General features: G+C 29.1%; 1 protein-coding gene across 1 annotated transcript; it reads right to left on the reverse strand.

The window, feature by feature from the left end:
- Nucleotides 1–1,205: 1,205 nt before the first annotated feature.
- On the reverse strand, nt 1,206–13,084 carry LOC142321314 (uncharacterized). Its single transcript, XM_075359307.1, has 5 exons — nt 12,937–13,084; nt 12,405–12,511; nt 3,770–4,263; nt 3,201–3,729; nt 1,206–1,250 (listed from the first exon to the last, which is right to left on the reverse strand). Exons 1-5 carry the CDS (start codon nt 13,082–13,084, stop codon nt 1,206–1,208), a joined length of 1,323 nt encoding a protein of 440 aa, XP_075215422.1.
- Nucleotides 13,085–13,115: the final 31 nt, after the last annotated feature.

Genomic DNA, 13,115 nt, shown 5'->3' on the forward strand with positions numbered 1-13,115 from the left:
AGGTACAATTGGAAACAAATTTCATGTATAAAGTAGAATTCCTTTCAAAATTGCCTTGGAAGCATCAATTAACAGTCGCCATCGTTCTGGTTTATGTTCACTTCTCAGATATTTCATAACTCCATCATAACAATTGTGGTAAACTGATGTTTTGACGCAATTAAAAACAGATAGTAGATGCCATTACTGTAGTCTGAAAGCTAGGAGCTCTGCTTTCTTTCAGTCCATCTGAGACACATTAGGTGGGTGGCAAATAGTTGCTCAGTATTTTCAGTAATCTGTTTGTAAATTATCTGATCCTTCACTTTTAAGATTATCTTCAGTCGGCCTTTTTGGAATAGGTATTGACCTTTTCATCAGGTGATACAGGTCTCAAAGTTGATGAAATATTGGGGTATGTGATGTTTTTTGTTTTAGATGTACGATCAGCAACCTGTGTGAGACAAAAGTAACACTCTGAAATGTGATCATGGGGTTGCCTCCAAATCAGAGGGACAGTAAAAGGCAATGAGATTTATTTTCCAGCAAGCCAAGCTCCAAGGTCAGTTGCAGAAGTTGAACACATATGTGGAGTCCATGGTTTGTCTTTGTCTGTCTCTAACTGGACTGCCAAAATTAAGTTTATAACCTTTCTTAATTAATGAAGTTATTGTCCTCCTAAATTGTCAACAAATATAACAAAAAACATTACTGTTACTGGTATGAATTCATACAGGTATGAATTACAACAAAAAACCTATAAAAAAGTATTTCTTGAAAATTGAGGGTGAATAGAATTTAAGGATTTTTACCATTTAGCAGTTACATTTTAATTATTTCAGTGGCAGTATTTCAGAAAGCAAAATCATTGTTCTACAGTGCTATCAATACGAAAAATTGATCAATATAAAGTTGGTTAATAAACACAACATTTTATTTAAAGTAATAATCGTTTTTACTAATTAATGAGTCCTAACAAACTTCTAGTAGTTGTAAAAATAATTTTAGTTACAAGTGAATATAAAAATATATTTTATTAATAATAACAATATTAAGACATTTTCTTTAAATAGCATTATCAATCTATTTTACACACAAAATTACAAGAGGATATTTACTTTTATGGCCACTAAAGTAGATATTTCTTATTTAACAAATAATTTAATAATGTTTCAGAAAGTTAAGCAAAACAAACCATTAATTGTATGGGTTTTACTAAAATTTAACTACATTGAAATAGTAGTATCTTGTTGTTCCTCTGAAATCAATATCTACAATAAAAAATAAAATAAATCAACAATATCAGTTGTTACCCAAATTGTAATCATAACATAACAGAATAATTATTTCAAATAAAATCTAAAATGAAGCAAGCAATAAATTAACAATTTGTTTATTATATAAATATTTAGTAATAAAATACATAATGTCATAATTAAGAAAAACACATTCACATAATTGATCAGAATGTTCAACACTACAATTATTCAAATCAGCTTCATATTGGTTAGGATTATACGATTTAATAGTTCTATTTGATATAATTAAACTCTCTAAAGCATTTATTAATTGCCTTTTACTTAAATCGATCTTACATTTCTTTAATTTCATAATAATTATATCACAATAAATTGGAAATAGTTGTTTAATTTGCTCATCGTTATAAACACAAAAATTATCAGATTCTGATATTGGATTCATCTCATATTTAGATAATTTACAACAAAATTTAAAAAATGATAAATTATCTACTATGTTTATAGATTGCATCTTTATTAATTCAGCATTACAAAAATTAATAAAATTAGTATATTGCAATTTTACTTCAGTGTATCTATCCAACTCTTCAGGAAGAACTAAAAGTAAATGTTTTATAAATGATTTAGCTGCATCATGAGGAAAGCCACCAATATCTAATAATACTTGATGGCATGTTGCTTCTCCATTATTATTTCTTGCAGCAACATCAGCATTACCATATATAATTAATGCATTTATAAGTTCGGGACAGTTAGTGTAATGAAGTAGTGTATTCGATTCACAATCAACCAATTTTGCAAAAAAACGTTTTTCTAAAACTGTTTTTATCATTTTAACTGATGTTTTTTTATGTATATCCATAAATAATGATCTATAGAAATCGAAATAGTTTATATCTAAGACAATACAATAAAATATTTTTTCAGCATAAATCAATTGACGACTTGAAAAAATATCGAAAATTAGTTGGAAAATTAGTTTATTATCTTTCTTTACTAAATCTGAATGATCAAAGATAAGCAAAATGGCAAGTTCAACATGACGAGAATATAATCGAGATAAAAATGATGTATGAAATACATCATCATTCTCATTAGTATCTTCTTTAACATATAAAAGTTCAATTAAAATCTTAATATCTGAAAAATTATTACAAACAAAAATTAAAGATGTTTGACGAAGTATTGTCCGATTTTTATGAACACTCGCTCCACTATCTAATAGTAAAACCAGAATATCGTCATTATCATTGTCCCTTTGAAATGCATGGCATAAAGCTGTACGACCATCTTTATCTAAAGCATCTATATAGGCACCATTTTCAATTAATGTAGACATAATTTCTGTTTTAATACTTTTTTTACCATACTGAACATGTTTATCAAATAATATGACATACATTATTGGCGTTATACATCAGCACCTTTCTGAATCACAAAACTCACATGCTCTTTATTATTATTAACATTTTTTAATATATACAATAAAAGTGTATTATTATTTTCATTATGAATGTTTATATTCACACCATTATCAATAAGTATTTGTATTACTTCTTTAAACATACGGGAATGAACAGCATGCTTTAAAGGTGTTAATCCATTGTTATCAACTACATTCACATCAGCTCCATATTCTATGAGTTTAATAATAACATCCATATCACACTCATACATTATAGCATAAATTAGAGGTGAATATCCTTTGTTATCTGCCGCATTAATGTCGGCTCCATTATGTATGATATTAAAAATAATATTTTTGTTCATATTTAACTCTATTGCAAACATTAAAAATGTTTTACCATATTCATTTTTCTTATCATTGTTTCCATTTTGAATAATTTCTGCAATAAATTTATCATTGCTTTTCTTCACAACTTCTACATCGAACCAAAAATGATCATACCAATTATTTATTTTACTAAAATCAGCACCTTTTTTAATAAGTAAATTAATTACATCTTGATCATTATGATATATAACAGCATAAAGTAAAATTGTTCTGCAAGATTTATCTACTGCATTCACATCGGCTCCTGCATTAATCAATCCACCAATAATTTCATTACTGTTATTCTTAATTGCATACATTAAAGGTGTAACTCCAACAAAATCACATTTATTAACATTTGCACCTATATTTATCAATTTATTGATTATTTCTACCGTATAATTGTTATTTATTGCATATACTAAAGGTGTTAATCCATATCTATCAATCGCATTAACATCTGCACCGTTATCAATAAGTGCTGATATAATTTCCTTATCTCTATTAAGCTTTAAAGCTATTAATAATGCTTTATCATTTACATCAAGGTTAAGGTATCTCATTTCATTAACGTTTACACCATTATTAATGATTTCTGTAATACAATCAACACAACTATTATGATTCAGTGCCAAATATAAAAGACGATTACATATTTTATTCATTGTGTTTATAGTGAATTGATTATAATTTAGTACATGTAAAAACTGTTTAATTCTACTTGTTTTAGACACTACATTAGTTAGGAAGGTATCACAAATAGCTTCCTGAGCTTTCATCAATGTATAATCCTCTCTTTATAAGTTCCAACCACAAATCTTCATCTGCATTCAGTGGAAATTTCATGAAAGGTTTTTCCCCGGAATAATTCTGACCATTGGTATCTGCACCTGAATCTATCAACAATTTAATCACTTCGATATCACCGCTACAAAAATTACTTACTGCTATATGTAATATTGAGTTTCCTAAACGGTCACATATTTCATTAACATTTGCCCCCATTTCTAATATTTCTTTTATGAAATTAACATCTCTTTTACTCTTTATAGATTGTAATAATGGTGAAACATGTCTTACATCTGTATGATTAATATTTCCACCTCTATCAATCAATCGTTGTATCATTTTGATATCCATACCAAGCCTTATAGCAGCAGTAATAATTGATGGTAAATTATTGGTAATGTCAAAAATATTTTTAACATCAAAATAATCTAATAAAATTATCAACATTTCTTTACTTTTTGTCTTATAAAATAAATAATATAATTTAAAATTTGTCATTATCATTTTGATTTCATTCGTATTCCTTTCCAATATTTCAACAACTTTAACGACATCGTCATAAACGATTACTTTAACAATATTATCGTAACAGTTTGTTATGTTATATTTTGAAGGACCTGGAAACATCTTTAATATTCTTTCGAAAACTTTTGAAACTTCTTTACTTCTGATTTGATTTTACTAAAGATTTTTCAATCTAAAAAATGAAATTAAAAATATTTATAATTCAAATTTATTCTATGTACGATTTAAAACTAAAAATTGTTTATTATAAAATATTTCATTTTTTTCTCCAAGTATATGCAAAAAATCCCACTGTTACAATTAAAATATAACAATAGAATAAGTAATGTTAGATAATACAACGTAAATCATTCATATTGTTAAATATTTTTTGAAAGTAAATAAACAGAATATAAATTTATTATTATTATCAAATCAGTGCAATGTTGATCACAAAAGTATGATGATGACTAATAGAGCACCAAATACCCCGGGAAAAATAAACATAGTAATTATTACATCTTATATTATTGTATTTCTATATATGCTGCATCACATGAACTTTTGTGGAGTCTCCTAAGGTTGGACAACTAAATTTCTTCATAATATTTGTAACACACTGTTGATACATTATTAGTAATCAACATATCGATGGCATGAGTGAAGTGTAGGACATATTCAATTCTGTACAAGGTTTCCAATCATTCCGTCTTAGCAAGTGCTTTTTTATTGTGTGGGCTATTAAGGACTTTACGTGGATCTAAATCACTTAAAGTTAAACCATCCAAGCTTCTGACTTAGAGCAATATAAACTTGTCCTTTTGCAAATACTTTTTTACCTAAATCTACTACAGCTCCATTTCATGTTGTACCTTGCAATTTGTGCACTGCTGCAGCCAAACTTAAAATTAAAGGTAGCATACGTCTTTCTACAGCTCCGTACCATTTAGTAGCTTCAAACATTGTACTTAACTACTGTAATAGGTACAAAACCATCTTTATCTTTCGTTTTTTTACTTATTGGTTCGTCATTGAATTTATTAACATAGCTTTTGGTAACTCACCCCTTTCCAGTTGGTCCCTTCGTACGGCAGGCCATTTGAATTATTTCAAAATTCCCATAGAGCTGCTAAGTAAACCACCAGAACTTAATATATTACACTGTAACATAACTTATGAACGCTCTGTACTTGTACGTTATACAACAGGTCACCACAATTATTTATGTCTATCGGAATAACATTCCCAGGGGAGTTTTCCCAATTACAGCTTCTTGTGATTCATCAATAGCATTTTAATCAGACATAGAAAATTATAAAATAAAATTGAACCGACATCAAAGTACACTAGAATGAAGAAGAAATTTTATTCAAATACTTAATTAATTCCTTAAATACTTTTTTGAACTGGGGTCAAAATATATGATCATACTTATGTGGTACTTCAATGGACTTATAAATTGATGGACCTGTATATGAAAATATATAATAATCACAAACAGAAAAGTAGACTTCTTACTTTTTAGCAGATTTTAATAGCGATTCCAATTTTTAAAAATAATTGTTTTCACATTATAACTACATTAACAACCAATGCCAGGGAAGTATAAAAACCTTGTTGTTACTTTTTTTATTTATAATTACATTTAATAAAATTGGACAAGGATATGCTTAATTTTCTAGACTGAACATTTACAGTAATGGGTTTGAAAATCAAACCAACATACTTGCCATTTATAGATCTAGAAAAGGCATTCGATAACGTAGACTGGAATGAAATGTTCAGCATTTAAAAAAAATTATGGTTCAAATACAGAGATAGAAGAACAATTGCTAACATGTACAGGAACCAAACAGCAACAGTAATAATTGAAGAACATAAGAAAGAAGCCGTAATAAGAAAGGGAGTCTGACAAGGATTTTTCCTATACCCGTTACATTTTAATCTTTACATGAAACTAGCAGTTAATGATGTTAAAGAAAAATTTAGATTCGGAGTAACAGTACAAGGTGAAAAGATAAAGATGCTACGATTTGCTGATGATATAGTAATTCTAGCCGAGAGTAAAAAGGATTTAGGTGAAAAGATAAAGATGCTACGATTTGCTGATGATATAGTAATTCTAGCCGAGAGTAAAAAGGATTTAGGTGAAAAGATAAAGATGCTATGATTTGCTGATGATATAGTAATTCTAGCTGAGAGTAAAAAGGATTTAGAAGAAACAATGAATGGCATAGATGAAGTCCTACGCAAGAACTATGGCATGAAAATAAACAAGTACAAAACAAAAGTAATGAAATGTATTAGAAATAACAAAGATGGACCAATGAATGTGAAAATAGGAGGAGAAAAGATTATGGAGGTAGAAGAATTTTGTTATTTGGGAAGTAGAATTACTAAAGATGGACGAAGCAGGAGTGATATAAAATGCCGAATAGCACAAGCGAAACGAGCCTTCAGTCACAAATATTATTTGTTTACATCAAAAATTAATTTAAATGTCAGGAAAAAATTTTTGAAAGCATAGGTTTGGAGTGTCGTTTTATATGGAAGTAAAGCTTGGACAATCGAAGTATCTGAGAAGAAAAGATTAGAAGCTTTTGAAATCTGGTGCTATAGGAGAATGTTAAAAATCAAATGGGTGGATAAAGTGACAAATGAAGAGGTGTTGCGGCAAATAGATGATGAAAGAAGCATTTGGAAAAATATAGTTAAAAGAAGAGACAGACTTATAGGCCACATACTAAGGCATCCTGGAATAGTCGCTTTAATATTGGAAGGACAGGTAGAAGGAAAAAATTGTGTAGGCAGGCCACGTTTGGAATATGTAAAACAAATTGTTAGGGATGTAGGTGGTATATTGAAATGAAACGACTAGCACTAGATTGGAGAGTTGCATCAAACCAGTCAAATGACTGAAGACAAAAAAAAGGGTAATAATTTAAATAACATTAAAATGGATATTAAAAATAACTACAAGCAACCAATTTATCCTAAAGGAAATTCAAAAATATCATACTTAGATGTTCAGATAGCATTACTAAATTATTGCACTGATAAATAGTTATTTACTTTCCTTAATAGCATAATAGTTATTGTATGTCTGTTTCCACCATGTGGTGCCAGTTCAGAATATGCAATAAATACATTTTAAAAAATATATAAATATATGAAATTATGTTAAGTTTATATAAGATAACTGCATTACTTATTTCAAATAACATAAATTTAGTAAAAAACGAATATAATAACAGTGAATTAAAATTTTTAACTTTTGGCCTTTTGGATCAGCTGGTCTTGGTTCGATCCCCTTTATAATCTAACACTTTTCATCTATCATTTTCCTCAATAACATACATGTCATCATGTCTGAGGTTGTAATTTAAAAAAAAAAACAAATTACGGTATATTTACAATTCAATCAACTTAAGAAGTGTGGCCAAGATCACTCAATGTTGCCTCAATACTCGTGTGACTAATGATTGCCGTCTATTGAGCTTTTACATCAATTTTCTATTCAAACACAATATCCTCACATCACCCTTGATAATTTGGTTATCTATTCATGCATATCTATATATATATATATATGCAGTACAACATTAAAGATGGTCCACTCATATATTTGATGAGACCATACCCTGGACAACAGTTTAACGACAGTGTTAAGCATACATTTAATTATTATCAGAAGAGTTGTTGAAAATGGTTTTGCAATACTTACTCATTTATATTTCAGAATATATAACCACCAACTTTAATCAAAATCAAAAAATGTGGACAATATAGTTTTGGCAATTTCTGTTATACAGGTGTGTGCAAAAGTAGATCATTATTATGATCTACAGTATTAATATATATATATATATATATATATATATATATATATCTGTTACTGTTCTATTCTTTTGTTCTGTTACGGTTATTTTCTTTTCTTTTCAGAGCACCATTGCTTAAATCATGGCTAGTAATTTACCAAGGACCAATGTAAGTGGATAATCAAACAATACTGGAAGACAGAGAGTGCTGAACAGGTTCAACAGAAAAGCACAGTTGAATTCAATACACCTCCACCAAGTAGACCATTAATTTACAGATGTGCGATAAATTTGATAGAACTGGGTCCATCTGTAATATGTCAAAGAGTGGCCGGAAAATGAAATGTTAGTTACTTAAGCATTTACTCAAAGCCCAACAAAAAACAAAAAGAGAGCTTCTGTTGAGTTAGACATTTCCCATAGATCTCTTTTTCATCTAATGCAACATTTAGGTTTGAAAATTTATCAACCAAGATTACTTCATGGATTAACAATCCATGCTGGAGGATGATCCAGATTGCCGTTTACAATTTTCTGCAAGATACTTTTAAATGAAGAAAGACAAGGTGATGTCATCATTCGAAAAATTTGTTGGTCTGATGAAGCAAATTTTAATCTGTAAGGTGCTGTTAGTAGTAATAACTATGACTATTACTCAACAGATAACCCCCATGTAATGATTGAAAAACAATTGAATCAACCTGGGGTTACAGTTTGGGCGTGCCTTTGATGTGAAGGGGTCATTGGGCCTGTTTTTTTTCATACAACTATTACCCATGACGTCATTTTTAACATGCTGAGGGATATTGGTATTCCACAATTACAGTTACAGCAGGATAATGAAGAGTTCTCTTTCTAACAAGATGGAGCTCCTCCCTGCAATGCTCTAACAGTGCGTGGGTTTCATGTTCATGACAAGTAATAACCCTACAGGTGGATAGGTCAACACGAGCCACTTGAATGGCTACCACTATCATCAGACCTTAGTTCAAAGGACTTTTTTTTGGGGTGATAACAAAAAAAAAACAACACTGTTGATGATGAATTACGTATCTTTTCAGCTGCCAACCATTACAAGCATTGCCAATATCCATTTTCTTTGGTAATGGGGTTCCATGTTTTAGATTTTCTAGCGAGATCTTTCAATACATTCATCGCAAACATTTGCAAGGCTTCTTTGAAAATGTCTACACTGCTATGCAGAAAATGCATCTTTAAAGACTTATTGCACGTCATATTTCTATATGCCTCAATCATATTCTAAATTATCTCCTTGTAATTAGGTGCTTTGTGTTATCCAAGAAAGTTATTAACAACAGATTTGAATGTTTTCCAAGCTTCCCATTCTGTTCCCTGAAGCAACGCATCAAAATGTATGTCTTTCATTAGATCTCGTATCTGGGGCCCAATGGAGATTACATTCCTTGATTTTGATATCACTAATTTTAGGAATCTCCCACAGGTACTGGAATCCCTTTTGCTTTTGATTCATGATCTTCATATAATTTTTCATCAAACCAAGTATGATATGTAGCAGAGGCACGTGTGTTTTATGTGGATGTGCAAATGGTTCATGTAAAATGTTCTTTGTTCCAGGTACAAAGTATTCATACATAAACCATTCTTTCACAGTGTAATGTAACGTTTTTTTGTCCTGCTATCAACCTCACATAGGAAACACTTATGCCTTGTATAACCAAACTGCATTCTGGCAAGCAGTGCTATAACTTTTAAGTCACCACATATCTTCCATCAGCAAGTACTATAAATCACAAAATCAAGTAAATGTTTTTCATCGTCCCTTACAACTCCATCATATTTATAGCATAGAAATCAGGGTACAATTGGAAACAGATTTCATGTATAAAGTAGAATTCCTTTCAAAATTGCCTTGGAAGCATCGATAAACAGTCGCCATTGTTCTGGTTTATGTTCACTTCTCAGATATTTCATAACTCCATCAATGTCTGTGGAAAAGGCCATATTATCCTTTGAAGAAACGAACAGTAGTAAATATTTTTCACAATTGTGGTAAACAGATGTTTTGACGCCATTAAAAACAGATAGTAGATGCCATTACTGTTGTCTGGAAGCTAGGAGCTCTGCTTTCTTTCAGTCCATCTGAGACATTAGGTGGGTGGCAAATAGTTGCTCAGTATTTTCAGTAATCTGTTTGTAAATTATCTGATCCTTCACTTTTAAGATTATCTTCAGTCGGCCTTTTTGGAATAGGTATTGACCTTTTCATCAGGTGATACAGGTCTCAAAGCTGATGAAATATTGGAGTATGTGATTTTTTTGTTTTAGATGTACGATCAGCAACCTGTGTGAGACAAAAGTAACACTCTGAAATGTGATCATTGGGTTGCTTCCAAATCAGAGGCACAGTAAAAGGCATTCTTTTCAGCTTCTTTTTCCATCAAGCCAAGCTAGGTCAATTGCAGAAGTTGAACACACATGTGGAGCCCATGGTAAGTCTTTGTCACTAACTGGACTGCCAAAATTAAGTTTATAACCTTTCTTAATTAATGAAGTTATTGTCCTCCTAAATTTTCAACAAATATAACAAAAAATATTACTGTTACTCGCATACTTTTGAGAAGACATGTTGAAACATTCAGCAGATATATTTACAGTTGATGTTGTTATTCTTATCTATCACTCTAGATGATTATGAAAATTAGTAATAATGAAGATTAATTATTACCGATATTGCTTTTTATTATTTATTTTCATTTTCTGAAGCATCAGTGTGCCCTACAGGTATGAATTACAACAAAAAACCTATAAAAAAGTATTTCTTGAAAATTGAGGGTGAATAGAATTTAAGGATTTTTACCATTTAGCAGTTACATTTTAATTATTTCAGTGACAGTATTTCAGGAAGCAAAATCATTGTTCTACAGTGCTATCGATAGGAAAAATAGGTCAAGATAAAGTTGGTTAATAAACACAACATTTTATTTAAAATAATAATCGTTTTTACTAATTAAGAGTCCTAACAAACTTCTAGTAGTTGTAAAAATAATTTTAGTTACAAGTGAATATAAAAATATATTTTATTAATAATAACAATATTAAGACATTTTCTTTAAATAGCATTATCAATCTATTTTACACACAAAATTACAAGAGGATATTTACTTTTATGGCCACTAAAGTAGATATTTCTTATTTAACAAATAATTTAATAATGTTTCAGAAAGTTAAGCAAAACAAACCATTAATTGTACGGGTTTTACTAAAGTTTAGCTACATTGAAGTAGTAGTATCTTGTTGTTCCTCTGAAATCAATATCTACAATAAAAAATAAAATAAATCAACAATATCAGTTGTTACCCAAATTGTAATCATAACATAACAGAATAATTATTTCAAATAAAATCTAAAATGAAGCAAGCAATAAATTAACAATTTGTTTATTATATAAATATTTAGTAATAAAATACATAATGTCATAATTAAGAAAAACACATTCACATAATTGATCAGAATGTTCAACACTACAATTATTCAAATCAGCTTCATATTGGTTAGGGTTATACGATTTAATAGTTCTATTTGATATAATTAAACTCTCTAAAGCATTTATTAATTGCCTTTTACTTAAATCGATCTTACATTTCTTTAATTTCATAATAATTATATCACAATAAATTGGAAATAGTTGTTTAATTTGCTCATCGTTATAAACACAAAAATTATCAGATTCTGATATTGGATTCATCTCATATTTAGATAATTTACAACAAAATTTATAAAATGATAAATTATCTACTATGTTTATAGATTGCATCTTTATTAATTCAGCATTACAAAATATATAAAATTAGTATATTGTAATTTTACTTCAGTGTATCTATCCAACTCTTAAGGAAGAACTAAAAGTAAATGTTTTATAAATGATTTAGCTGCATCATGAGGAAAGCCACCAGTATCTAAAAATACTTGGTGGCATGTTGTTTCTCCATCATTATTTCTTGCAGTAACATCAGCATTACCACATCTAATTAATGCATTTATAAGTTCGGGACAGTTAGTGTAATGAAGTAGTGTATTCGATTCACAATCAACCAATTTTGCAAAAAAACGTTTTTCTAAAACTGTTTTTATCATTTTAACTGATGTTTTTTTATGTATATCCATAAATAATGATCTATAGAAATCGAAATAGTTTATATCTAAGACAATACAATAAAATATTTTTTCAGCATAAATCAATTGACGACTTGAAAAAATATCGAAAATTAGTTGGAAAATTAGTTTATTATCTTTCTTTACTAAATCTGAATGATCAAAGATAAGCAAAATGGCAAGTTCAACATGACGAGAATATAATCGAGATAAAAATGATGTATGAAATACATCATCATTCTCATTAGTATCTTCTTTAACATATAAAAGTTCAATTAAAATCTTAATATCTGAAAAATTATTACAAACAAAAATTAAAGATGTTTGACGAAGTATTGTCCGATTTTTATGAACACTCGCTCCACTATCTAATAGTAAAACCAGAATATCGTCATTATCATTGTCCCTTTGAAATGCATGGCATAAAGCTGTACGACCATCTTTATCTAAAGCATCTATATAGGCACCATTTTCAATTAATGTAGACATAATTTCTGTTTTAATACTTTTTTTACCATACTGAACATGTTTATCAAATAATATGACATACATTATTGGCGTTATACATCAGCACCTTTCTGAATCACAAAACTCACATGCTCTTTATTATTATTAACATTTTTTAATATATACAATAAAAGTGTATTATTATTTTCATTATGAATGTTTATATTCACACCATTATCAATAAGTATTTGTATTACTTCTTTAAACATACGGGAATGAACAGCATGCTTTAAAGGTGTTAATCCATTGTTATCAACTACATTCACATCAGCTCCATATTCTATGAGTTTAATAATAACATCCATATCACACTCATACATTATAGCATAAATTAGAGGTGAATATCCTTTG

The sequence above is a fragment of the Lycorma delicatula genome, chromosome 3 (genome assembly GCF_047948215.1).
Source record: "Lycorma delicatula isolate Av1 chromosome 3, ASM4794821v1, whole genome shotgun sequence".
In the NCBI taxonomy this organism is placed as follows: Eukaryota; Metazoa; Arthropoda; class Insecta; order Hemiptera; family Fulgoridae; genus Lycorma; species Lycorma delicatula.

What these genes read in the sequence shown, in the direction of transcription:
- LOC142321314 (XM_075359307.1), bottom strand. Translation starts at nt 13,084, where the DNA reads ATGTATGAGTGTGATATGGATGTTATTATTAAACTCATAGAATATGGA. An exon ending in ACAAATACTTATTGATAATG is followed by an intron (nt 12,512 to 12,936) that starts GTGTGAATATAA and finishes TATATGTTAAAG; the next exon opens with AAGATACTAATGAGAATGAT. An exon ending in TCTTTGATCATTCAGATTTA is followed by an intron (nt 4,264 to 12,404) that starts GTAAAGAAAGAT and finishes TTATTTTATAAG; the next exon opens with ACAAAAAGTAAAGAAATGTT.